At 47.0% G+C, this 27,853-nt stretch overlaps 1 protein-coding gene across 5 annotated transcripts in view; it reads left to right on the top strand.

Moving 5' to 3' along the window:
* Positions 1-27,853, top strand: part of GRB10 (growth factor receptor bound protein 10) — a 171,266-nt gene that overhangs the window by 68,765 nt on the left and 74,648 nt on the right. For all 5 annotated transcript variants that reach the window (XM_017868596.1, XM_017868598.1, XM_017868599.1 and 2 more), the window contains 2 exons: positions 16,310-16,529; positions 21,118-21,259. In XM_017868596.1, coding sequence (XP_017724085.1) covers positions 16,310-16,529; positions 21,118-21,259 — 362 coding nt within the window. The remainder of the gene's footprint in view (positions 1-16,309; positions 16,530-21,117; positions 21,260-27,853) is intronic.

Raw genomic sequence — 27,853 nt, 5'->3', positions numbered from 1 at the left:
GCCCCCCGCCGCCTGGGACAGTGGTTTCCCTTTAATTGTGCTTATTCCTTCCTTTTCACTTTGTAGATCATTTGTCTTAATAAGGAAGATAGGAACAAAAAAGGCATTGAGGAGCCTGCGTTCTCTTTGTCTTGCCCCAGTGTTAGGCAAGCAGCAGACCTCTCCCTCCTGGTCCTTATTTGGAGCAGAACTGAAAAAGCCATTGTCATCCTTTGTAATTTTTCAAATCTCAGCTATTCTGGGCCTTCGCCTTCCCCATGCTCTGACAGTTCACGCCACTCTTTTGTCTGGTTCCCTTTGGCAGATAATTGGACTCCATTAATGTTTCATGTTTCCTTTAGCTGTCAGGATGCTCGCAGCTCAATAGAGGGCTTTATCCCAGCAACTCTTTCTGTTCCCCTGGTGTGTTTGCTTTTCATCCCCTTGCTCCGCAGTTTCCCTGTGTCTTTCATTCATTCATTCATTCGTTCATTCATTTGTGAAACAAGGATCTGTTGCTTGTCTAGGCGATAGGAGGCCTGGGGCCCAGGCCCAGGGGACGCAGTGGTGAGCAGTGAGTCACTTCTAATTTAATGATCCACAGCATATGGACCGTTTCCATCCAAGGAAGTGCAAATCCTTTTTAGAAGTAGCAGAGTACAACTTAGGAAGAAGGAATTCTTTCATTTCATTAAGATCAGTGATGAAAGAGTACCTTTAAATTTCCCCTAGGTAGAAATGAGAATATTCTCTCTCTTAAAATCCAATGTCTGTATTATATTTTTCCACTATATTGTAGTTTGCCTAAATTAACCTTTTTTTTTCTTTTTTTTTTGAGACAGAGTGTCGCTCTTGTTGTCCAGGCTGGAGTGCAATGGCGCAATCTTGACTCACCACAACTTCCGCCTCCCGGGTTCAAGCGATTCTCCTGCCTCAGTCTCCCGAGCAGCTGGGACTACAGGCATGCGCCACCATGCCCAGCTAATTTTGTGCTTTTAGTAGAGATGGGGTTTCTCCATGTTGGTCAGGCTGGTCTTGGACTCCCGACCTCAGGTGATCCGCCCGTCTTGGCCTCCCAAAGTGCTGGGATTACAGGTGTGAGCCACCGCCCCTAGCCTTTTTTTTCTTTTTAACCACAATTAGCCAATACTAATCAGGCAGCTTCTAGCTATTCCAGATAAATAGAATACTTCCTTATTTTGGCATGAGCTGTCTTTCTTATACAATTTTAAACTCTATCCCCAAAGGAAGGTATCAAACTAGAGAATTTCAGTTACGTTAAAAGGAAAAAAAAAAACAGAAAACCTTCTGTCATTTGCTACAGAATGTACTAGTATTGCCTTCAGAAGCAATTTAGCAAGGTTTCCAATATCACTTTTGTTAACATGGCTAATATTATATTCCCCACTATGAATTAATCCCATCTCTAAGGGGGTCCTCAAAAATGTTAGTTTCTTACCCATGGGTAGACACTGTGTGCACGTTTGTAGTCAGTCCTTACAGTGACCCTCTGAGGAGCAGACATTTCTGTGGTGTTTAGCATTCGGTGTTCAAGGGCGCCCCGAGACTCAGCAAGTGTTGGAGCCAGGAGCCTGCCTTGTGGTCTCCCTACCCCCACCTTTGTCCCTTACAACCTGCATGGACTGGCCCCTAAACTCCTTCAACTTTGGATTCAGCCTGACCAAGAAAGTCTTTCACGATAGTCCTGAGTTGTTCAAAGGATGAGGGGGGCAATGACAAGAGGAAGTTAGTGCCCAGCCATTAACCCTCCCATCTTTGTGGATATATTTTTAAACGCACTGAAAAATGATTGCAGCAGGCTTCTTATCTGCTTGTGTGCCAAATGGCTGAGAGTACCTTTGCATAACTAGTGCTTCCTCTTGGGGACTCAGCATCCTGAATGGGGACTCCGTGCAGTACCCCAGCTACTGATAGGGGGATCAGCTAAATTTCTGCACCATGGCAAAATGGTTTCCCCACCTTGGAGCAGACGGGGCACTCCCAGTGATTCTAGACTCTTGTCATTACAGAGGCTAGTCCACTGTGGGTATTTGAAGCAGGGAGTGGTTTCGGAGAGACATGAAGGCAAGTTGTCTGGTTGGACTCTTCCTGGCCTCCACCCTCCAGCAGGAGCAGGCTCTGTGCATGGCCAGCTCTCCTTGGTTGGGAGTACTTCCTGTCACAGACTCACAGAAGCCCCTGATAACCTCCACCCCTGCTTTTGGTGCACTCTGCAGTAACCTGGAATCCATCTTTCCCTGTTCACGTGCTTGCCGACAGTTCAGTTTCACGCAGGTCTCACTCAACATCTGCTCCACCTCTGCCCCCCGCCGCACTCCTCCCACCCCCGACCCTTACCCTTGTTGCTCACTGCCTGCTTCTGTACCTTCTGACCATTCTGTGTGGTTGTCAGATTTTTTTTTTTTTTTAAACAGTCTGGGAACACCATTGTCTTCTCTGAGAGTGGGATTCAGTGGCCCAGGAGCGAGTCCTCACTCTACCCTTTGGCATCTTCTCATGTCCTTCCTATACACACATCACCTGGGCCAACTGCATAGACAGCTTGCTCTTCTGGAACCGCAGTTTATTTTTGCCCTCCCCTGCCTTTGTGGGCAGCCCCTAGCCAGGAATGATTTAACCTCTTTTGTGTGTTTAAGTTTCTCTCATTCTTTGATTCTGACAGAGATGACACTACCTTCTCCCTGTATGCTTCCCTGTCTCCCTGTGCCAATTAAAAGCAGCTGCTTCCTCTTTGGTATCCTCTGTGGCGTTTTACTTCTCCCCCAGACCTGTCATACTTTGCTTTATTAAATTATCAAATACATGTCTGTCTTTGCAGTTTGTGTTCCTTAAGCCCAGGGATCATGTTGTTTTTTGTTTTTTAAATCTTTGGGAAAACTGAAAGATGTTGGATTTGTAGTTAAACCAGAGGAGGAATCAAGTTTTACTCATGGCTGTGTGATGCTGAGTGTGTGTTTTAGCCTTGCTGACCTTGGTTTTCTCATTTGTGAAATGCGGCTAATAGCATTTAGCTCATGGTTTGGCATAAGGCTACTTAGATGCCATATGTGAACATTTGGCATAGTGCTAGATTCTTGTACTGTTCCCCCCTCCCCTCCACGGTTTCTCAATCTGAATCACTCTTTTTTACCAGCATACGCTGCGTTGAGCAGAACAGACGAGGAATACTTGTGAAATACAATACTGAATTTGGCTTTGTTGAGTGCTAAGTGTCTGTGCTCCTTGGAGATGTGAGCAGTAAGGACATGATGTATCAGACACATCTTGTTTTCACCTTCCATTTGGAAATAGAAATCTTCCCAGGGCAGCGCCTAGCATCCCACCAAGCACCAACTTCTCATATTCCATTGTGGTCTCTGCTGGCAGGACAAGGTACCAAGGGGGAGACTGACCTTATATCATGGGCAACTGCTGTTCCTTAGAAGGACAGCAGATTTGTTGCTTTCTAGACACCATGCAGAAGCAGAGAAGAAGGTAGTGACATGCCAAATTATGTCTTCCCTCCGGCAGGATCTGCAGATGCATGGAGCTGCATCCAGGGTTGAGTGGAGACATGAAAGGCTTGGGCTTGTGTGGGAAGCATGCATGCAAGAGGCAGCGGGGGTTTCCCAGAGCAGAGAAGCCCAGGGCAGGCGTTGCATTTGCTGCATTTCCTGGACAGAAACACTACTGGGATGGGCAAGGGAGGATTCAAGGCAGAGGTGTGAAGGCTCGCCATAACGGAGGGCTTGTTGAGTGTCACTCCTGCAGTCTGCGGAGGAGCAGGGAGGCCTGGCATGGTCAGGTAAGACTTGGTAAGGCCTGACTGCTGGGGAATGTATCCTATCAATAGATTCCTAGGCCTGGAACAAATCTTCTTTGGACACGTGCTATCCATTTTTGGAATAAGACAATCTGGCATTTATATACCTGGTGGGTTACCCTGTGGGCCTTTTTCCAGGAAACTAAAAGTTTGGAGATACAGCAGCCTCCAGAGAATTTGGGAACTCTGCCTGGCTATCTGGCTTTCGGGAAAATTCTACCGCTTGATTGATGGAAACTGATGAGTCTATTTCCCACCTACTCAACTACCATGTACTGAGCACCTGGTGTGTGCCAGACTCAGGGTAAGGTCATGAGGCAAGGGCAGCTCCAACCTTCTAGAAACTCAAGTTCGCTGACAAAGAAAGGTATCTAAATAAAAAATTAAAATAAAACGTACATTTAGTGAGGAAAAAACTAAAGACAATTATTAAAATGTAAAGAGGCAGTATGTCCAACTTTGGAGTTAGGCAGACTCTCCACTCTGTGTCTTGGTAGCTGAGTTATTGGGTGCCTCAGTTTCTTCCCCTGAAATATGTAAAAATGCCTGCTTGGCTGGCTTGGTAGGAAGACTGGGAATAGCTTGAACTGTGAGAATTGCCTGGCATAGGATCTGGTACCTTGCAGGTGCTCACAAAATGGTGGCTTTTGTTTGTCATGCTCATTAATAATGTAATGTTCTATAGAGAGAAGCAGTAAAAATCATAACACAAGTCTCTTCCTCTCTCATGACTCCCCACTGTGAAATCTCTCTCCCTGTGCTTGTTCCACACTTCGTTCATCAAAAACCTGGAGCATCCCCTCTCCCTGGGGTGCTATTCAAAAGGCACCTCAAAATAATTACCTTAAAATAATAAGCATTCATTTTGGAACTCTTAGTCTTTTTGAGTTGCTGTAAGAAAATGCCATCAACTGGATGGCTTACAAACAACAGAAATGTATTTCTCCCAGCTCTGGAGGCTGGGGAGTCCAAGTTGAAGGTGCTCCCAGATCTGGCAGCTGGTGACGACTCTCCCTTTGCGTTACAGATGGCGTCTTCTTGCCGTGTCCTCACATCGTGGAATGGGGAAGGGTCTCTCCAGGGCTTTATCAGGGCACAAATTCCATCATTTGGGCTCTACCCCCATAACCCAGTCACCTCCCAAAGGCCCCACCTCCTAATACCTTCACTGTAGAGGTTAGGATTTCAACACATGAATTTTGGGAGAACACAGCTATTCAGACCCTAGCAGGAACTCTGTTCATTTTCTGAACCCACCCCCAGAGACTGGGAATCAGAATGCCAGGTGCATCTCAGGAACTGGTTTTCCCACCGCAGAGGTTCCTAGGTGGCCCCACGCATCTGGCGGTTTGAGGGTTACAACTCTAGATCATCTGCCCCTTCAGGCCCATCTGGAGTGTCCTGTTTTTCTGGTTAAGCTGCATTTCCATCCACATTCTGGAAAACCGGCTCCTCTCTCCTGGGCATTTCAGTTTTTGGAGAACTGCTATTTCTTGGAATTGCCTGGTACTGTTCTCCTAGAATGACTTTTCTCGTCCTGATGCCTTAGAATTCAGGCTCTTTTTAGAGCTGAATGCCCTCTACTTGACTGTCTTGCCTGTAAACAGAGATCTCATTTTAAAACTCTTCTGTCTGCCAAGCAGTGTGCATAACCATCCTAGGAGAATTTCTGGCCTCTGGGATACTTTTATAAACTGGGAGCGTCATGAACTCTGCCAAGAAACTCTTCGTCTGAGGACGCACACTGTATTCGACTCTGCACTTCTCTTGACTTCCCACCTCTCTTGCAGAACGCTGGGGCTTGGGATCCCTCCTTTGGGCTCTAGTGCCCCTTGCCGTTGGGTGCCCACTCTTTCTTTCCTATGGGATATTTCCACCTCCTCGTCTCTCCTTTAGTTGCTGCTTAACTGAAGCAGGTTTTAGCTTCTTTGTGGAGGGAATTATTTTTCCAGAAGTAGTAAAAACAGTTTCCTGTCCTTCCTTGCTATGTTATATTTAGCCTTGCAAATCCTTTTCCAAAGGTCGTTGCTTAAGACGTCACTGCATCAAGGTGGCAGGGATTTATGTCTGTTTTGTTAACATCTGTATTTCCAATACCTGAAGTGATGTAGTTAGTGCTCAGCAAATATTTGTTGAATGAAGAAAAATATCGGGTAAATGAATGGATTTTAAATTTATGGAGTTAAATCCACAGAATCATAGAGTGTTAACATTGGATGTAATGGTAAAGATTCCCCAGTGTCTAATTTACCTTTAAAAAATGGACTTTCTGAGAGCACAGTGCTAGTGAGTGACAGAAATTTGGACCATAACGTGAATTTTCCCTCTTCAATTCCAGTGTTCTCGGGCTAATATTTTTAGGGTTCATGGAAAATGAGAACCTTCTAGAATGACAAGTTATTTATATAGTTTCTTGTACTTCTGCTTCTCCGTGACTTGCGATGTAATAGAAGAATTAGGAATTAAAATCAAAAGCCTGAGAGGAAACAGATCAAATGGCTGAGGAAGACTTGGGAAAGATGCAGTTAATCCTTTGCTCTTTTTGAGTGATATTTTGTGGGTATGTTTCTCTGTCACTCCCGAAGTGTCTTTTGAGTAGTACAGATAGAATTGCTTAGCTGAATCTGTGCATATTAAATGCAGTTTTAGCTTAGGTTTTTGGTTCTTGCCGGGCAGGCTATAATGTTTTGGTAGTGGAAAATTTGTTTCCTGTGTTGTATAGGCTCTATGGTGCAGAGTCCAGGCAGTCACAAAGGGCCTGACCCGTCAGTAATCTTAGTAATGCCCAGGTGCTTCCTTGCAACAGTGTGGCAGGAGGAAACCCAGGAAAGAGGAAACTTTACATGCTTTTCTAGGGGATGCTCACTGAACATTGGATGCCAGGTCTTTGATGAAATCACTAAGATGAATTGCTTTCCTTATTTTTTTTAAATAGAATTACTGTACAACTCCCTAAACCGCAATTTAAAAAAAAAAAAAAAAAACTCACTGGACCCAAAGTACAGAGTGATTAATTATTATCTTACTTTTTTTTTGGTGATGATAGAGTTGCAGTTGTCTGGCCGCCAGGCTATCTGCATTTGATTCTGAAGTTTGCCCTAGACTTTAGCCTTTGCCACCAGTTGTCCTGGGGAAATGGGTGAGGGGCTGTTGGTCCAGCTGTCTGTAAAAGGAGATAGACTGTCTACATTTTTATAAGTTTAATTTAATGAGCCTCCACTGGCAGTGGCACTTTGCATGTGTCATTAAAGATAAACAGTTTTTAAAATCCCACCTGCCGTGGTCTGCAGGATTAATGGGGAAGCAAACACATTTATACTGAAAATTCTTAGTTTTCTAGGAAGAGGAATCTATGTTTAGTGTAACTTAGGAAATGACCAGCTTTGTCCTGGTCGTTTAGCAAGCCAGTCTGCTTGGCATCACCTGGAGGGTAACCTGGGAACAATTCAATTTAAAAACTCTTTTGTTTTTTAATTATTATTTTTAATTGTGGTAAAATACACCTAACACAATTTACCATCCTTACCATTGTTTTTTATTTTTTGTTTTTTATTTATTTTTTTGAGACGGAGTCTCACTCTGGCACCCAGGCTGGAATGCAGGGGCGCGATCTCAGCTCACTGCAGTGTCCGCCTCCCGGGTTCAAGCGATCCTCCTGCCTCAGCCTCCTGAGTAACTGGGATCTACAGGTGCACACCACCACACCGGGATAATACTTGTATTTTTAGTAGAGACAGGGTTTCACCATGTTGGTCAGGCTGGTGTTGAACTCCTGATGACCTCAGGTGATCCACCCGCCTCAGCCTCCCAAAGTGCTGGGATTACGGGCATGAACCACCACTCCCAGCCTATCCTTACCATTTTTAAATGCACACTTCAGTGGCATTAAGAACTTCCACATTGTTGCACAACCATCACCACCATCCATCCATAGAATTCTATTCATCTTGCAGAAATGAAACTCCATACCTGTCAAATAAATTTCCTTCCCCAGCCCCTGGCCACCACTATTCCACTATCTATAGGAATTTGACTACTCTAGGGACGTCATAAGCGGAATCAGACAGTGTTTATCCTTTTGTGACTGGTTTATTATGTCCTTAAGGTTCTTCTGAGTTCTAGTGCATTTCAGAGGCAGCTTCCTTTTTTGTGGCTGAATGATATTCCATTGTATGTAGATGTGCCACATTTTCTTTATCTGTTCATCTGTTGAGGGCCACTTGTGCTGTTTCCACCTTTTGGTTACTATGAATAGTACTGTTGTGAACAAGGGTGTACGATTGCCTCTTCAAGTCCCTACTTTCAATTTTGGGGGCTATACACCTGCTTTTACTTTTAAAATAGAACAAAGAAAACAGATTTGTATTTCTTTCTTCTAAGCTTTGAAGATATTTAATTATTGAATATGAATAAGCCCAAATTTCCCCATTGCAACATTTCAGTGTGAGCATTGAGATTTAACAGATTTATGTTTCCTTCCCCTTTGTATTGGACCAGAAACTATATGCTGACAGTTACTAATTAATAAAAACCACTTTCTGTCATGAAATCTCATTCCTTAGGCCACCTTTCCTCTCAGATTCAAATATATTTTCCAAAGTGTAAATACTCATTTCTGATTTAAAACTTTTCAAACCACTGCTGTAAAATGACAAGCCAAAAAGTACAGAAAGAAAGTAGTATATATATTGGTTTGTAACTTGTCAAATGCTTAACTGGAAATAGTAAAGTCCTGAAAGATAAAAGCAAAATGGGGTCATCCCTTTGTTCGGGTGATGTTGAGCTGACATGATCATTGATTTTCAGATATTATTACCAAGCCTTTTCACACACTTAACCAAAAACACCAAATAGCAGGTATCATGGCTCTGACCCTGCTTGAGGGCACATTAATGACTTTTCCCACCTAAATCCCAGAGCCTGGGGAAAAGGTCAGCAGAGGTATAGGCCAAAATGAGGGAAGCCTAGCAATCTACCCAAAGAGATGCAAAGGCAAAGGCTGCCACCTACCAAACTCTCTTCCTCACTGGAGTGACTCACCATACCCTGGACAAAGAAGTTAGGGGCTCCTGAAATTGCTCTGTTTAGCCAACTGCTCCAGGCATTCTGGGGTGAGCTAAAATCCCTTCTCAAGAGTCTGTGGATATTCCCTTATGCCCTTCAGGTCCCTTCCCAGTATCTTGGTTCCCAAGGTGGCCAGTGCTGGGGGGCAACAGAAACATTGGGTTGAGTGGGTGGCAGGGCTGCCTCCAGTCAAGGAAAGCAAAGCCCCCCGCCGTCCCCTGCTCTGTCTCTTTTAAGGATCACCTGACATACTCAGGATTCATCAGCCAGGGGCTCAGAGACTCCTCCGCCCAGCACTGACACACCCAGAGTCAGAAATTCTATTAGCTTGGCACCCCTGGCTGGTGAAATTAAACTCCTACCAGGCGCAGAAGCAGGAAGGCTAGGGCAAAATGACTTAAAAGGGGAAGTTAGACCTCACATGGAAGGCAAGCGTGCAGCCCCTGTGAAACATGAAAAATGTTAATGGAAACTTGCAGAAAGCGTGTCAAATGTTTACTTTCGCGTTTTGAAGGAGCCCTGTAAACTCAAATACACTCATGCCCAGGCAATCTTTTCAGTGCTTCATGGCAGGCTCCGTGTGCACACAGAGGAAAGAGGCTCATAAACCAGATTATTTTGGCATCAGAATCATTTCTTGGTTGTTGCATTGTAAGAATCCTCTCTCCTTCCACAAGGGAGATAGGATTTTAGCAGCTCATTTGTAAAATACAGATTTTTTCTCTATCTACCATTAACAGTCACATTTTCAAGGAAACAAAGAAGAAAGGGTCTGGAGAGCCCCAAGGTCAGGCCGCATCCTGGGAGCCATAAACACCATCGCTGTTCGAGTTGGAACTAAGAGGAGGCCGGAAGACTGGAGCAGCTTGCCTGACGTCCGAAAGGGCCAGGGATGCAGCTCAGGGCTTTCTGCATATCCGATGGTCGTCTTTGGGGTAGAGCCGGCGGCTTCTCCATGGAGGGGCTCCTTTCTTGTCTCCCAGCCTTCTGCACCCTGCTGGGCAGCTCATGAGCTGTGCTTGCTGTGCCTCATCTTCTTGGTTGTAGACTCTAGGATTTGGCTCTCAAGTTGCTTCTTGATTGCTCTGAATCTAAATAGCACAGCAGCCATAGATACTTGAACACTCAAAGGGCGGGATAGTGCTTTATTTAGAAAAAATGTGTATATTTAAATGTAGCTTTAAGGAGAGCAGAGGACAGATTTTTTTCTTTTTGAGACGGAGTCTCGCGCCCAGGCTGGAGTGCAGTGGCCGGATCTCAGCTCACTGCAAGCTCCGCCTCCCAGGTTCACGCCATTCTCCTGCCTCAGCCTCCCGAGTAGCTGGGACTTACAGGCGCCCGCCAAATCGCCCGGCTAGTTTTTTTTTTTTTTTTTTTTTTTTTTGGTATTTTGTAGTAGAGACGGGGTTTCACCCTGTTAGCCAGGATGGTCTCGATCTCCTGACCTCGTGATCCGCCTGTCTCGGCCTCCCAAAGTGCTGGGATTACAGGCTTGAGCCACCGTGCCCGGCCAGAGGACAGATTTTATGAAAGCAGAGAATCAGTAGTCTCCGTATTTTGTGTTACCTGTAGAATTGTTGAGTAGGGCCCTGGATCTGTAAGTCATGTTGGGATCTTCTTGGAGGAGGGTCTGGATGGAGTTTCAAGGTAGCAGAAAAAAATGCACCCACCCTCAAGGAATGGGATATGGGATTACACGTGGATGTAGCCTTCCTGGATACATTAGCCTGCATTTGTCTTAGGAGAAGAAAAATTCTAAGAAAAATAATTAAGAAACCACCTGTAAATAGTAATCAGGGAACAAGTGAGTGTAGCCTCAGCAAACTGAGAGGATCCTTGTGATTTTAGCTTTGGCTAACTATGTTATGCCCAGGATATATGTTTATTTTTGTCCCGTTTTATGTCATCACGAACTTTGAATATGCTTTGGATGGCGATTCTGCCCATGTGGCCTGTGGGTCCTGGGAGTCGGAGTGGAGGCTGCTGAGTCCCCATAGGCAAAAGCACTGATTGTAGCCCAGCCACTGCCCATTAGCATAGGCCACGACTCTTTTGCAGATGTGTCTGTTCATAATGAAAAACCAAAAAACATATATTCTTACAAATTGTTCAATTCATCGATTTGTTGACATGCGTTTTCTCAATTACTAGAGACTGAAAATGGTGGTTACCTTTGTCTTTTGTGAGCTAGGTAGAGAGGAGAGGATGCTGTTTTTGACAAAGGTTGGGAGAAGACAGTTTCTCTTGTAAACACTGAAAGACAAGAGTTATGACTGTAGCTCTTTCTAGGTACAAGGGTATTTATATGCATTTGCTGGACAGATTAATTCTAGGGATTTTATTTTCTGCCTCAAATCCTGCTTGTGTGTAGGAACCTGTGAAATAAAGCATTGATTCCATTTGTATTTTTATTTGGAGTTGTAGTTAGGTGGTTTGCTTTTGTGTTTGCTGAGTATCTTTAAATATCATAAATATGATAGAGAATAATACTCTAACCATATAATACCCGACTTTCTTATTCTACTTACTTATGTCCAAACTCTATATATGGAAAATTAAGTGCATGTGACTAGAATACATGAGAATAGAAGATGAATTGTTGCGCAAAAAGATATTTCAGTAGAAGGTTAAGTGATATTTGCACAAAGTTTTAATTGGTTAGAAGTTAACAGAAATTGCTTGCCAAGTGAACATGGTCTAGTGGAAAACACTTTTGCAGCCTGACCTTCACTTCTTTTCTAGATAGAAATGTGTAAGGACTTTGGTTTTTGCACATGTGTTAGAGACTTTTCATATTAAGTGCCATCTATTTTTTCCTTAGGGACTGAATCTGCTTTGACTTAATGATATACACCCACCCCAGCTGTTTATGACCTAATAGGGTATATCTTCCATATGAAAATAGGAGAAGGGGGTAGAGAAGAAAGCTCTGAAGGCATTGCACACTGATGGATGCTTGTGTAGGTCTGTGAAGAAGGGACCGTAATGGACACATCCTAAACACGTGGTGCAAATAGCATGTCCTTATGGTGCCAAATCATTTAGTAAGTGAATCCAGTGTCAGCTTTAATTCGTAAACAAAGTAAAGAAGACACTAGATGGTGCTGTAAACTAAGAAATGTATTGGTGATGGCGGTAAGGTGGTGCTAGAAGTTAAATCCTCTGCCCCAGGAGTTTCTCTGTCCTCCTTGCCTTTTCCTGGTCAGCACACCTAGCCTGCTGTTTGGAAGACATTTACTTGTGATGATTTATAAGCCCAATGCAAATGTGTTTCCCTGAGTTTATATCTATTTTAAAACTAAACCAACCTCAGTTTGCGAATGACAGTGAAACTAGATGAGATGTGAATTTGAGATCAGACAAGTTACTCAAATATTTGGGCAAAGTTGATACCCAGTTTTCGATTGGGTTACTTAAAGAAGGAAAATAACTGTTAACAACTTGATTGACAGCCATGTTGTTTGACCTATATTTGTGCAGAAAATACATTCTTATAAATCTGTGTGAAGTGAAATTTTATATATAAAATTATTTTTTTCCTTCCCCTTTCAGTATTCCTCCCAGTGGGGCAGCCTCATGGAGAATATTTTGGCATCAGGTTAACATTAAAGAGACAATCTGAATATTCACTGCGAGAAGCATTTGTTTACTTGATTCTCCCACTTCTGTTACATGGCAGAAGGCCTTTCACAAATGGGTGATTATTGATCCACTTCGATTCGTGGGACTGGACAAGAATTTTGCAGTTGGCCACATGCACAGAGGTGGCACACAGAGTCCTTACTGAGGTAGACTAGCTGACAGAATAGACGCCATAGGGATACTTACAAGAACTCAGTGTGATTTCAGTTGTATCTTAATGTAGTAATTTAAAAAAAATTGGTGTAGAATATGAAAAAGTGTCTTCTTTTGAATCAGACTTAAAACCCCTGTTTGGAAGATTTAACTGTCGCTCTTCATTAGAATTTAGTGAAGCTTGTAAGTCTGAGAACCATAAGTGATTTTATTATCTAAACAGATAAAATGCTAGTGAACCCCACAGGACATTTAACGGTTGTTTCTAAAGTAGGCATTTTAAATTTTCTAAAAAGTTTTATTTTTGCTCTAATGGCTCTGGAAAGTATGAAGGTTTGAAACATCCAGATAGAGTGGTTGGATTCAGTTTATGAAGATTATAACCTATTGAGTTATCAGACTGACCTGGCTTTGTTGAAAAGATTCAGGATTGAATGTATTGAAGTAAAAAATAGTTGTACAAATAATCCACCTCAGAGGAGAGTAAAAGCATTTTGAGGACATGTGTTGCATTTATATTTTGGCATCTATTACCTTGTATTTACTTTGAATAATGACAGAAGTACTTTACATTTGATCTAATTGCAGAGATGTGACCCAGGAATGATCTGGTTGACTGAGAGAAGGCTTAGCAGGAAAAGGATGGGAGACCCGGGGGGCTGCCTGCCTGGGGAGCACAGCCAGGGGCTGTTGGGAATGCATAGAGAGAAATAACTGCACATGAAAATTCCCCAGAGGGAATGAAAACATGTTATTTTCCTAGAAGAGAGCAGTCCCAGAGTGAGAACTGTACCACTGTTTTATGTCCAAAGCAGGATAAAAGCCTGGCATTGAATTGGCAGCGTGGCCCCACAGCACACGTGCATGTGTGTGCACGTGTGTAGACATGTTTGCATGTGTGCGGCATTGAGACCAACCTCCTGCATCACCCAAGACCGACTATACTTACAGTGAACTTTGTGTTTTAGCCAGTATTGACTTTTAGATGGCCCATTGAGATAGAAATATTGAGCTGTTAATATGGTAAGTTAAGAGTGGCACTCATGCTCATTGTTTTGCAGAGCTTCAATTAAGCAACTATTCCCTGTCAGCTAAATAGGAGTGTAGGAGATGAGTGGGCGCAGGATACATACGTTCTAGAACTTTCCTGAAGCCCCAAATCCGTGGTCTCTACTAGAACTTTTCCTCAAAATGAATGCAGCAGTCTCAATAAATACAGAACTGAGGTCTCGTCTTTGGCAGGCAGAGTTCTCTGGACAGTAGTTTTCGCTCCAGCAGTTCACAGAGAGACTCTCCTCTGCCTAAGGCCACAACACAAGCCTTCGGGACCTCGGGGAGCTCAGGCAGGTACATGCCTACCCCTCCAGGGGTCCTGATTTTTTGCCAACCAACTCTGCCCCCCACCCCGCCCACCTCCCCAGAACTATGAGCAAGAGTTCGCCTGCTGACTCTGAGTGTTCTCCCTTGTCATTAATTATTGATTATGCAGTAATTATTAATTATTGATTCAGCACTTTGTCCTTTTAATATCTGGCCGGGATTAATATTTGACCACTCACAACCCGAACTATGGCAACATCTCTCTTCTTCCCTCCTTCCACACAGATCCTGGGCACACAGGGCCCTGCTTGCTGAGTCTCAGCTGCTGATTTCACCCAGTCCACATCTTCGGATCCATCTGACCCATCTTTCTAAGGCACCCTTCCTCTTCCAGCCTGCTGCTCCCCAGCCCCTGCCCTCTCCCCTGGGCCTGGGTTGAATGTGGCCTCTGTTCTTCCAGTAGGAGCTGTGCTGGCCAGGCCTCAGTGGTCTCATCGCTGCCATTTCAGCAGCCTCCCTTCTGTCCTCACCCCTCCCTTCTGTCCTCACCCCTCCCTTCTGTCTGTCTGTCTTCACCAGGATCTTGAGCGTGATCTGGCTAAACCCTGATCCTACTGTCCCACTCACCCCAGAAGCCGAAGCTCTACCCCCGGGGTGACCCTGCCCTCTCCATATCCTCTGCACTACTGTGGCTGCCCAGGACCTCCCTCCCTCCTTTTGTCATTTGGTTTCCTTATGTCTTGTCTTGTTATGCCCTTTAACCTTGGGAGATGAGGGGAGTCCTTTAAAATAAAAGCCTTCCGAGCCAGAGGGCAGAGTGCCCCTCTGGAGCTTCTGTGAGGAACACACACCTGGTAGGGGAGAATGAGGGTTGCAAAGCTTGTTTTCAATACTGTTTATGTGACCTTGGGCAGGTGATTTAATTCTTCCAGGCCTGTTTCCTCAGCTGTTAAGCCAGGTTAATAACGACCACTTTTTGTTATTTTGTAAGAAATAGATGAAATAGGGCTAATAAATAACATCTTCCTGTTTACTGTGTGCCAAGCTCTGTTATAAAGCAGATAATAACTAACTTAGTCCTTACAACCCCCCTGTGGGGTGGACACTATTGCTAAGCTCATGTTAGAGTTGAGGACTTTTAAGAAATAGGAAGCCCATGTCCCAGGCCCTGCGCCCAGAGCCAATAGGAGCAGGCCAGGGTGAGCAAGTTTGCAAGTGCCAGTCTCTGCTTTCCTTCCTACCAACCAAACGCTGTAGCCTTTGGTAGGAAGAGGGTCTTGCTGTCTGTGACCCTGAGCCCGTGTGTGTTAAGTCTGCTTCTCCAGAGAAACAGAGATAGGGCTGCGACCCATTAAATAGGCTATATACAGAGAGAGACATATGTATTTTAGGAATTGGCTCATGACACTGTGGAGGCTAGCAAGTCCAAAATCTGCAGGGCACGTTGGCAGGCTGGACGTCCAGGGAAGGGTTGCAGTTCAGGTCTGGAGGCGAAATTCCATCTTTCCCCTTGGAGGCCGGGCTTTTTCTTCTATTCAGGTCTTCAGGTGATGGGCTGAGGCCCTCTCACATGAGGAAGAACAATCTGCTTTACTCAAAGTCTGTGGTTTAAATGTTAATTGCATCTAAAAAATACCTTCACAGCATCTAGTCTAGTCTAGTGTTTAGCTAAAACCCGGCACCATGCCCCATGCAGAGAGAGAAGATGTGAAGATGGGCTTCCTTCTGCACTCTGGCCAATCAAGAGGATGGGTGGGCACCCGAAGCCCACAGGCATGTGTTGTAGTAGCAGCCACACATAAACCTCTGTCACAGTTTCAGCTCCTACTTAACCTTTCTGGGCTGGAACCAGTGTCAGTGTTGGGTGCTGCTCTGTTTCTGTCTCTTGTTTCACTTCTGGAATCCCAGAGAGGAGAGAGTCCTGATCTTGGGAGGCACCTGTGATTCAGTCAGCTGAGTCCAGGCCAGTGGGGTGGTGCTATGCAGCTATGGCTGTGTGTGGCCTACCGGAGTGGGTGGGGAGGAGAGAACAGGGTACTGAAGGGAACTGAGCAGATGCTCCAAATGGCTTCTGCCTAGAGACAGGTAGAAATGCAGCCCAGCTCTAATGATTGAATTGCAATTGCCTCGCAACGTCAATCATGATGAATACATGTAATATGCATGCTTCCATACAGTCATACTTCTCTCAGTGTTGCCCCACTACCCCTTACGTAACATTTGAAAAATAGGATTGAGGTTTGGAACCTGATCACCAAGATGTACATTTGGGTTTGATTGCTCTCCACTGCTGAAGTTTCTTTTTTGCTCTTGCCTTTTTCTGTGCAGAGGATGATGTGGACCTGGAAGCCCTGGTGAACGATATGAACGCATCCCTGGAGAGCCTGTACTCAGCCTGCAGCATGCAGTCAGACACGGTGCCCCTCCTGCAGAATGGCCAGCATGCCCGCAGCCAACCTCGGGCTTCAGGCCCTCGGTCCGTCCAGCCACAGGTGTCCCCGAGGCAGAGGGTGCAGCGCTCCCAGCCTGTGCACATCCTTGCTGTCAGGTAGGTCCAGGCCTCGCGGGCAGAGCCTTCTCCAAGGGTGAGAGCTGTCGACAGGGACATCTCTCTCTGTGAATTAAATGGTCTTGGGGGGAACAGTGTTGGCCTTGCAAAACCAAGAGGCACATACATTCCTTTGATGGGATAACGGATACACTGAGTGTTGTGTGGTGTGCCGTGCTTGGGTTGAATTTTGTAGCCGGTTCAATTCCAGTACCTTTTATTGAGTGCCTGCTATGTGCAAGGCACTGTGCTAGGTAGAGGGATATGCAGGAAAACCACCAGAGGAAAAATCTCTGGGAAGATTGAAAGAACAGCCATGGAACTGATTGCATGCCCCAAGCCCTCACTACCCAGAGTAGGGTTGGGAGGCTAGCAGCTACAGCACCCCCTGGAGCTTGTCGTATAACCCCAGACCTCCCTTGGAGTTGCATTTGGCCACATTCCTCTGCTAATTCATGGGTAGGCACATCTCTGTGGAAACAGGGAGGCTGGAGGGAGGAACATGCTGGGGACATTGAAGGAGGTTCCTGGGAGATGGGATCTCTGAACAGATGTCAAAGGGTGGTAGGAGCTCAGATAGATGGAGGCAGAGGTTTTATAAGCAGAAGAGATGATGCAGATGGAGGCCAGTGCTGAAACACTTTGTGTGCCTTTTTCAGGAGCCACGTGGGAAAGAGTTCTGGACAGGTGCGTGAAGGGGCTGGATTTGAGTTTTGACACCAGCATTCTGGCTACCAGGGGTCATGGGGGCAGTGGTAGAGGGCAGCAGGGTTGGCACAGCATGGCTGGTTTGGAAGCGGTTTCAGGAGCCCCCGAATGGAAGATGATTGTGTGCTGCTCGAGGATGAAGAAAGGGGATTTGAGCACGTTGCCGAGGAGGAGCAGCTGTGTTTTGCCAGCACTTGAATTTTGCCAGGGCTGTGAGGAGACAGAGAGTATGTGGAGGGTGACTTGGATTTTGTCTCGAGTGCCTGGGAGGAGGGTGTCTAGAGAACGGTCATGTTGAAGGAGAAGATGCTGAGAGCACCTTAGACATTCTGAATGAAGATCTTTGTAGAGTCAAGCTGAGAGCCAGGGGCAGCCCTCAAGGATCGGCCTGTCTGCCCTGCTGCAGTCCATGGCGGGGATGGCGTGGGGCTCTGTGGGACCCTGCCTGCCTCTCTGGGCCTTCGTGAAGGATGTACAGCCATCTCTGCTGGGACTGCCCCTTGCCCTCATTGGCCTCTGTCAGGATGGGGTTCTGGTGCCTCCTGTCTCAGCACCCCGTCTTCCGGGGAGCTCCGTTCATTTCCAGGGATCTTCCTTGCTTCTAGAAACTTCTGAGAGTTTTCTTTGTGGTCTGACATCTTCGGTCTTCCGCAGCCCAGATAATCACCTTGCTCCAGGTGGCCGCTGTTTCTTACGGAGGGGAGAGGGTGCAGTGGCCCTGGCGCCTGTGGTCAGCTGCTTTGCCAGCTTCCCACCCCGGCTTCCCCTCCGACTTCTCACTTTTTGTCATATTCATTGATGCTGAATGATGCCTGTCCCAGGGTTTGTTCGACTTCGTTCTTTGAAAGATGACCCCTTGTACTTAGCTCTTGTACTTAGTTAAGTCTAGTGGGAGAGCTGTTTTTCTCTTGGGAGCATCACAGTAGCCTTGGGGAGCGCCTGGGAATATAGAGTTGCAGTTGCATGGCGAAGGTGCCCGAGGGTGGGCTGGAAAGCCAGAAGGCCTACCTCCCTGCTGGAGTAGTTGCCCAGCAACTACTGAAGTTGAACCTCGAGTTCTGGCTGAACTTGCCCATATGTTCCCCAGGGCTGCCTGCGCTAAGTCCCTGGGGTGGAGGAGCAGTCTTGCTCTGTGGCAAAGTCCTCTCCCTACAGGGTCACAGGCACTATTCCTTGGGCCCAGACTCTTCTCACTGGTGTCCTCTCAGATAAGTAGTTTTGTTTCTCACTTTCAGGTGGATTAAAAAAAAAATGTGGTTATCAATCTAGAATCACCAAAGATTTATTTTGTGAAGTGAGGCCATTTGCTGAGCGCTTACTGTGTACAGATGCTGATGAGCTCCTCCTTTGTTATCAGTGTCCTCGGAGGGAGGTGGTGTGGGTTACCCTCGCTTCCCAGGTGAGGAAACCGAGGCACAGCGGGGCGGTAACTTGGCCCACTGCAGCAGGTGGGAAGTGGCTACGGAGCATGCTGCTGGGTACCGGGGAGCACGGAACATGGTGCACGCTGCAGAGGAACTTCCCAGGGGCTGCCATGCAACCCAAAGGGAGCTGGGGTGCAGGCAGGGTATGGGCAGAGGAGACGCTTGGAAAGGGCAAGAAGGCCTCACACACAGGAGAGCCAACAGGTGAGCCAATCCTGTATGGAGAAGCAACCCAGGCTTTTGAGAGTGCAAGGGCCACACATGTGTTCTAGACAAACGCAAGTGGGCCAGGGCACAGGCACAGAGCAGAAGGACCCGCACCTCGCCACACCAGCTCTGCAGTTCCTGTCACCATCACTGACATCCCTAAATCTCAGCACCCCTCTCCATAGTCACTGTCCCTTCTATTGTGAGCCTCTTTCGTGGTGATTTTTTGTCTTTGGGTGATGTCCCTTAGTCTTGCCTTAGGCGATGTCTCTGAGCCACTTTAAAGTCAACACAGGACTTTTTAAAATGCTCAAAACAACCCAATAAAGAGATAAGCTTTTGTGGACACTGAAACATCAGATTATCTCTTCGGGGTGAAGTCACTGGCTAGAAGCCGTGGACTGGAATGTCCTGAAAGTGACACTGGCCACCCCTTTTATCCATCTCCTCCTGTACGACAACAGCCAGACCTTTCAGTTGGATGCCTTGCCAAGGCTGAGGCTGTTATGGGAAGAGTGGGATTTGTTTGCAGTAAAAATAAACTTTCTGGCATGTCATCAAACCATTATAGGAACGGCTTTCCTGTATTTCACAGCACTGATTCCCTTCATGCCATGTGAGTTCTCATAATTTTAAATCCATGCATCATTTTCTGGTCTATGTGGGATAGCTAGCGGGATCTTCCTTTAAAAATAGGGAAAGTTGGTAAAAGAGAAAAAGTAAAGTGGTCACAAAGTGTGTTTCTGTAGTGGCAAATCTCCCAGGAAAGCTAACGGATTGTTGATTTTGTGAAATCGTAAAAATGGTAAAAAAAAAATTACTTGAAGACACAGCCTGTAAAGGGGGTTTCTGAGGTGTGTTTAAACATGGGGAGGGATTGGAAATGCTGAGTGAAGATAATGTGAGGTTTGCTCCCCTCTCCTTGAAGGTAGGAGGCTGTGGACAGGGCCGCGTGGCCTCAGGAAGGGTGGAGGAGGCTGTGTGCCCAGGAGTGCCCTGGAGGTGTGGGCCAGAAGTTACTCTACAGAGGGGAGGCGCCGGGCACTTGGCATTTGCTTTGACTTTGAACTTGATTTCTCTGCTGTTCACAGTTGCTTCTGATTCGTCATACTGTGCGTGTGTTGCATAGTTGTATGACAAGTGGGTTGTGCATTTTTCTGAGGAGGGAACAGATGCCCCTGGAGAAGTGCCAGAAAAGTAGAGGTGGTGCGTGGATTCAGCATGTGTTTCTAAGGTGTGTTTCTAATGTGGACACAGGCTTTGGGAGAACAGCTATGTGAAGCTATAATTTGGAATTAATTCAGTATCAACAACCTTTTTATATAAATAAGCATCCATTGCATAATTCAGGTGAGAACACACAAAGCCTTTTCTTGTATTTTTGTTTGATTAGATTAATGCTCATTTCAAGGACATTGACAAACACTTGTCCTCATGAAAACGCTCCTGTGCAGAAAACCTTTCACACATTAGGTATTCACTGATCAAACGGATGAGGTATTTGGAGCTGATGCTATGTCAGGCACTGAGTGCCGCCTGAGATGAGCACGCACCCAGGACAACAGAACCTCTGCACCCCCGTCCCCCCGGGATGCCTAATGAAGAAGAGAATTGATACCAGATACCCTTTGGGTCTGAGAATGACAACTTACAATTTTTTAAAGTTTTCGTTTTAGTAAAATACATGTAACATAAAATTTACCATATTAACTGTTTTTTCAGGGTATGATTCAGTAGTAGTAATGCACACTCACAATGGTTGTACAATCTCCAGAACTTTCTCATCTTGTGAAACTGAAACTCTGTCCCCAATAAATAGCAACTCCCCATTCCCCTCCCCTTAGTCCCTTGCAGCCACCATTCTACTTTCTATGGGTTTGAATATGCTACCTACCTCACTGTGTGAAATCACACAGTGTCTCTGGTTTTGTGACTGGCATGTTTGACTCTGCATAATGTCTTCAGGGTTCGTCCTGTTGTAGCCTGTGTCAGAATGTGCTTCCTTTTTCATGGCCTAGTAGTGGTCCATGGTATGGATATGCCACATTTTTTCATCCATTCATCCATCTGCAGATCCTTGGGTTGCCTTTGCTTGTTGACTATTGTGAAGGATGCCACTGTGAACGTGGACATGCCAGTGACTCCTAGAAGCGCTGTGTTCCGCTCTCTGGGTGTATCACCACAGTGGTAAGACTGTGGGTCATGTGGAGAATGGCAGCTTTTAACAGGCACTTATCCCTGCCTTCCAGGCGCCTTCAGGAGGAAGACCAGCAATTTAGAACCTCGTCTCTGCCGGCCATCCCCAATCCTTTTCCTGAACTCTGTGGCCCTGGGAGCCCCCCTGTGCTCACGCCGGGTTCTTTACCTCCGAGCCAGGCCGCCGCAAAGCAGGTGAGTGTGCCTCTGGCTGGAGCCCAGGCTTAGGGATGTGCCAGAATATTGGGATCTGCACAGATGTGCCAGATTATTACTTTGGGAAGAAGGGCGGGAAGTCCTGGGATCTTCTCTCTCCGTTCTTTTCTTGTGGTCCAATGAGACTGATACAGTTTGGATGTTGTCCTCTCCAAATCTCATGTGGAATTGTAATCCCCAGTTTTGGAGGCAGGGCATGGTGGGAGGTGATTGGATCTTGTGGGTAGATCCCTCGTGACTTGCTGCTGTCCTCACGATAGTGAGTTCTCACGAGATCTGGTTGTTTAAAAGTGTGTGGCTTCTCTTCCTCTTACTCCCACTCCTGCAGTTCCTGCTTTGCCTTCCGGCATGATTGTAAGCTCCTAAGTCCTCCCCAGAAACCGAGCACATGCCCGCACCATGCTTCCTGTGCAGGCTGCAGAATCGTGAACCAATTAAACCTCTTTTCATTATTGATCTAAACTCCATGTATCTGTATATTTTAGAAAAAGTCTCATAAAAATGGCAAGTAATAACAATGATTGATGTTTAAAGATGAATCTTAGTTCTTTGAAAAAGTTTCACCACTGGCTCAATAATAGATGTGAAAATGCTGGGCTTACCCGGACAGCTGGATGTCCGTACATGGGAGTTGAAGAGTTTCTGTCTTGTAGTCCTGACTTTGAATATGATCTGCTGAAAGCAGAAAAGTTTCCACTGGACCCACAGGGCAATAGCCCCCTTTTTGAACTTGTTTCTATTTAAAGTAGATCCATGAAGTAGATAGGACACAACCATTGTCCCCATGTGAGGAAACTGAGGCACAGAGAGTTTCAGTCATGTGTCCAAGGTCAAACAGCCAGCAAGTCAGCTTAGCAGAGAAACCGCCAGAGAAAAGGATTGCAAGTTCCTCCCCACCAGTTGGCAGGGCTGTGAGCCGGGACGGGCTGCAGCCTCTGGAGGAACACCCCTAGGGGTGGAGGTGATCATTAGAACCGCAGCATCTGATGTTTATGGAGTGAGGGATTTCTGTGTGCCGGGCCTTGTTGTAAGTGGTGGATATGTTTACTTTTTGTTTATTTGTATGTTCATTTCCTCCTCATGCCATCCCATATGAATTAAGTACGCATATTCCCTCTGTTCCACAGTTGAGGGAAGGGAGGCCCCTATAAGCAGCTGAGCTGAGTGTGGCTGGGACCTGATGGTGTGGCTGAGTGTGACCCAGCCTCAGGATCGGAGCCTGTGATTGCAGCCACTATGCTGATCGGCTTCCCGGGACCTTGACTTCCTTCTGCTACATGCATGTTGTTTAGAAGTTATTTTGCCCTTCTACTTGAATCATCTCTTCTCCCTACTTGCTCTCACTTCTCTACCTTTGCTGTTCTCAAGTGGGACAGACCAGTCATCCCTTTCTCTGCAAATCTGCCTGTCACGTGCCATGCCAGGTCTGCCCTCTTGAGAGATAGACCTTTCTTCCATTACCCGCTGGCTCCCAAGTATGGGTCCCGTTCTGACCTCAGGCCCCCGGAGCAGGCTGCATTATGGCACTATCAAAACTTAGAAGGTGAGGTAAGTGTCCCTCATCTGGGAGCCAGCACTGGCTGGGCTTGTGCACTTTGTCACATGTCTAAAGTGCATCTGGGATGTCTACCTCGCCGATGACCTTCTGCTTCAAAAAAGGATCCAGACAAGCTGTCTGTGGGTTTTGTCACTGAGGTTGTTTACAGAGCTACCCATTCTAAAATAAGACCATGAAAATATTATCTGGCTCTCTCAGCCTTTGGCAAGAAAACTGGCCTCCACCCCCAGGGATTGTCCAAATTTGTAAGCAGAACAAGGAAACCAGGGAATTTTGCCTGCTGGTGTTTTTCTTGGGATCAGAGCTAGTTCCCCATGAGAACGTGGCATTGGTATCTGTGTCACTAATGTCCTCAAGCCCACAGAAATAACAGCAGGAAGGATGTTTCTCACTCAGAACTACTTGTAGAAAGTCCTTGTTCTTTGTTCTTTTTTTTTTTTTTTTTCGACTTGCTTGAAAGGACGTTTCTTTATCTGTACTTGGTGTTGACTTCTGATCTCATGAAAAGTGTGTTTTCCCGACGCAGTGGGTAGCAAGTGCTAGACAACCTCCAGCCACTTCTCAGGGCTTTGGATCTAGGATCACGATGGGGGTTGGTGCTGGGCAAAGAGCTCTGGCTCCATTCCTTGCCCCTTGCTTGAGGAAAAGAAAAATCTAGTGTTCTTATTCCCTTCATTCAAGTCAGAGGAAGTAATGCTGAGACCAAGGTCTAGTCAAGGATTCTGAAGTAGTAGAAAAATTGACAAAGTGGACCCGATACATAAAGTAGCTTCACTCACGGATAAGAACTCAGTTAACACAGAAAAAGAAGAAAGCATAACGAAATCTATGGAAGGTAATGGGATAATGAGGTGATTGGAAACGTCCTCATTCATGTCATTTTGTTCACTATTAAATAGCAGATTCATGAGGAAAGGAACAGGGGAGGAAAAAGTAGAGATATTTAAACTTCCATGAGAAAGGAAAAATCATTCTTGCCCAAGCTTTGAAGCCAAAGCCTTCTGAAATTCCCACAGGCATTAGTACCTTTCTTCTGCCTCTCTCATTTATTTATTTATTTATTTTGAGACGGAGTCTCGCTCTGTCCCCCAGGCTGGAATACAGTGGTGCAATCTCGGCCCACTGCAAGCTCCGCCTCCCGGGTTCACGCCATTCTCCTGTCTCAACCTCCTGAGTAGCTGGGACTACAGGCGCCCACCACCACACTCGGCTAATTTTTTGTATTTTTAGTAGAGATGGGGTTTCACTGTGTTAGCCAGGATGGTCTCGATCTCCTGACCTCATGATCCGCCCACCTCGACCTCCCAAAGTGCTGGGATTACAGGCGTGAGCCATCGCGCCCGGCCCTGCCTCTCTCCTTTTTAAGTGACTCCTTGGTAGCTCTGTAATGCGATAAGAGAGATCAGATGCTGGTGTCCAGAGACCCCAGGTCTGAGAGCAAGCAACTGCCATGACGTGGACCTGGCGCTCCTCACATTATGCTGAGCCCCCTGGCCCGCATGCTGGGACAGGGCGGGAGAGTGGCAGTGGTCTCACTGCAGCATTTAATGGGCCCTCACGGGTCTGAATTCCACCTGCAGCTCTGGTGTGGCTCCTTTCTAGACATGTAAGACACAAGCTCAGTGCCCTGCAAAGGCTGCAGGCCACAGGACTTAATGAAAGGAAGGAGGGGAGGGAAAATTCTGCATGGGAGCAGTCATGGGTAGAGAAGAGCCCTCAGCGTCCTATTCAGCAGCACGAGATTCCTCCAATGCCACCTCCCTCTGAGCTCTCTCCCTTCACTCAACTTGAGCCCCTACAACGGCCGGGGCTTTTGCCAGACCCTGAGACTAAGAGGTTGGCCGCAAAGTGGGCCCTGCTCTCGTGAGCTTAGCATGATGGTGACAGAGTGAAGAGCTATCTGAGAGGAAGCAGGATGGAGTAGTTGGTGGTCTAGGACTTGACAGGCATGTGCCAAAAAGAAAGCAGCCATTACTCTATCTAGAAGGACAAGGAGGTCTTCCCCAGCTGCCTTGCGTCTTCTCCCTGGGGATCCCAGAGCATGCAGCAGCCCCAGGCAGGCTTACCAAGTTCTTCCACGATGACTGCACCCTGGCTTTGTGACCCTGCATTGGCCAGGTTCTTCCTGAGTGCTGTGCCGAGTTTGCTAAAGGTACCCATGGGGCTTGCTTGAGTCATCTGGGTTGGCGGGAATAGCTGAGTTGCAAACCTGTGATCCTCCAGCTGGGGGAGACTTACACCAGCGCAAAGGGAGCTACTTCTGATCGGAGATCCACGTGCTGGGACATCGCCATCCAACAACCCACTTGTTCCTTCCTGCCTTGCTGTCCTTCACCTGCCCTGGATTCAACCTCCTCACCCTGCCCAGGCTCTGCTTCCTCTTCTGGGTCTGGGGTCCTGCCCAGGTGCTTCTACAGGAGCAGTGCAGGGTCGGTCTCACCTCCCTGGTCCTGCCCAGGGTTGTTAATACCCCCACCTGGGTTGGCACCCACCCTGCAGCTGCTCAGCATTGGGCTGGGGGAGCCCCAAGAGCAGTTTGCCCAACGTGCTATGGGTTCCACACCTGGGTAGGTCAGACCCTTGATGGAAGCATGGAAATCTGGAGCTGGTAAACCCAGACACCTCCACCCACCTCTGCCACTGGCTCATGGGCCTTCACTCGTGTTTGGGTGGTCATAAATAGTGTGAGATGTTTTGGAGTTGTCTGTCTAGACTTCTTGGGCTTCCTGTTTTATTTTGTTGTTGATGATGAATTTTAAAAGAGCAATGTTTTGGCTTGTTTGGTAATATTTAAGCCAGAGTCTGTTGGTCTTGCGTTTACCAGAGGTTGTACTCTCTGGCTTCACCATTAAAGCGAGAGAGCACACAGACCTGTTCCCTCATGGAAGAGTAGACATCCTCCTTTGCTCCAGGAGAGTGCGTAGAGGAACCGTACTGTATGGTTTTACATAGTGTCTGTTAGAGGTGACAGCAGTCCTCCTTGTCACCAGTGAGTGACTTTCGTCAGAAGGTATGGATTCTGGGGTGATCATTCCATCATTTATTAAATGGGATTTAATTTTATTCAGTGATTTCATTTATTTCAGTTTAATAATATCTCCTCATTGACTTACCAAAACAGCAAATACATAAGAATTCCTTTCTGAGTGTTTAATTTCTTTCCTCCAGAAGGTGGTGAAATTAAATTAGTCAGTGTTCAGGAAACTGGATATTTGTGGTAAGAATCAACAGGGCATTTTTAACTGCTTTATGACTCATTTGAAAAGACAGGCTGTTGTGGGTAAGGGTGATTGATACAGCAAAGACTTGTGAGCCCTGAGGCCAAGCACCATGCCCCTGTCGAAGAGGCTGGGCCCATGGTCTAGTTGGTGCCACTGGGCCTCTATGGTGAGGCTCCCTTTGCTCTTGGTGCCCTGGCAGACACAGGCTGCGGTGGTCCTCCTTTGCGTCAGACCCACTGGGGCCTTCTGCGTTGAGGAAGCGCCATGCAGTGTGCCTGGAGCTGGCCTCGGGTGTTGGGAGGAAGGGGCACCACAGGAGGACGTGATCCGAGACCTGGGGCTTGGGCCAGGTGCCAGACAATCCTGGGTAAATACCAGAGCTGTCCCCCCTGCCCCCCCAACACACACTGTAGAGGACCCTGACAGGCGGGCTGGCCCCCCGCCACAGCCTGGTGACTATCTCCCTCTGCTGCACCTCTTTAAGGTCATGGGAGAGGAGAGAAAGGTGAGTGGGGTGCCATTTTCCTCTGGCGGGTGCTGGGTGAAGTTCGGAAGGCTCTGAGAGGCTGAGGGGAGCCATGTGTGTAGGTACATTTGACTGTTGAGGCTGGTGGGTGCGACACCCTGTAGGGGGCTTGTCCTAAAGGCCTTCTCGGTTCCTGCATTCTGATCCTGGCTGTTTGCTGTGTGAGGAGGGACTCAGCTCAGCAACGTCAGAAGTCAGGGCAGAAGTAGCTCCTCAAGGCAAGACTGAGCGTCAGTGCCCACGCTGGGGAGGAGGGGCCCTGTGTCCACAGCCATCGCCCACCAGCCGAGCATGACCAGCAGGAGCACAGGACCAGTGTCCCCAGAAAATTGGATGCTTTGAGAGAAATCAGAATTGCCACTGAAAACCTGAACTCTCCACATCTTGCACATTTCAGTGTTCTGTAAGCACGGTGTGGGCTGAAGCATACACCCTGGCAGGCAGGTCCTGACCTGCTGGGTTCGGCTGTGGGGTCCTGTGAGGTGACTCCTGTGGTGTCTGCATTGTCTCCCTGTGCCTGGCACGCCAGGGACACTCCCTGATGGGCACTGGATCCAGCATCCACTAAGGGCTCAGCAAGCTGGGATGATGGCCTGAATCTAAAAAAGGATTACGTTAAATAGGCTTTCAAAATGACGTCTGCACATGCAGCTACAAAAGTATCACCAAGAGGATGGCAGCTGCAGCCACTGCTGCTTCTGAGAGAAGGGCTCAGTCAGTTAGACACGTGGCTCCAGTCAGAAGTCCAGTGTGACCTTTCCTGGGTGGCTGGCTTGACCATTCTGCTCTGACAGAAATAGGTTTTCTAGAAGCTAGTGGCTTTGTTGTGTTCTGTCTTGGATGCCATTGTCCCTCTGAGAAGGACCCTAGTCACATGGTGCTCATCCCAAGCGGAGGGACCCGATGGTGAGAGGCTGTGGCAGGAGGCAAAGGAGAAAATGGGAAGTGGTTAAGGATCATTTGGGGCACTTGTGGTTATTTCCTACAGCACATATGTGGGAGAGACGCCTCCTATGCTCTGGGTCCAGAGGCTGGAACAGGCAGCAGAGAGGTACAGGGAGGTGCAACTTACTCCTTGTGGGGGAAGGTCCCTTCACCTGTCAGCATCCCCAGGGAGGGGGCTGCCTGGGGTCCCACTTCCTGTCACTGGAACGTCCCAGCAGCATCTCACTCTGCAGCAGGGGTGGCCTCGCCCTTCCCAGGCTGTGCTGGCTGTATCTCCACGTCAGCCCTGAGGACGCACCCTGGGCCCTCTTCCCTGTCATCCT

Source organism: Rhinopithecus bieti, unplaced genomic scaffold, assembly GCF_001698545.2.
Source record: "Rhinopithecus bieti isolate Rb0 unplaced genomic scaffold, ASM169854v2 scaffold_3527, whole genome shotgun sequence".
NCBI lineage: Eukaryota > Metazoa > Chordata > Mammalia > Primates > Cercopithecidae > Rhinopithecus > Rhinopithecus bieti.
This window is presented reverse-complemented; position numbering and strand designations above follow the sequence as displayed.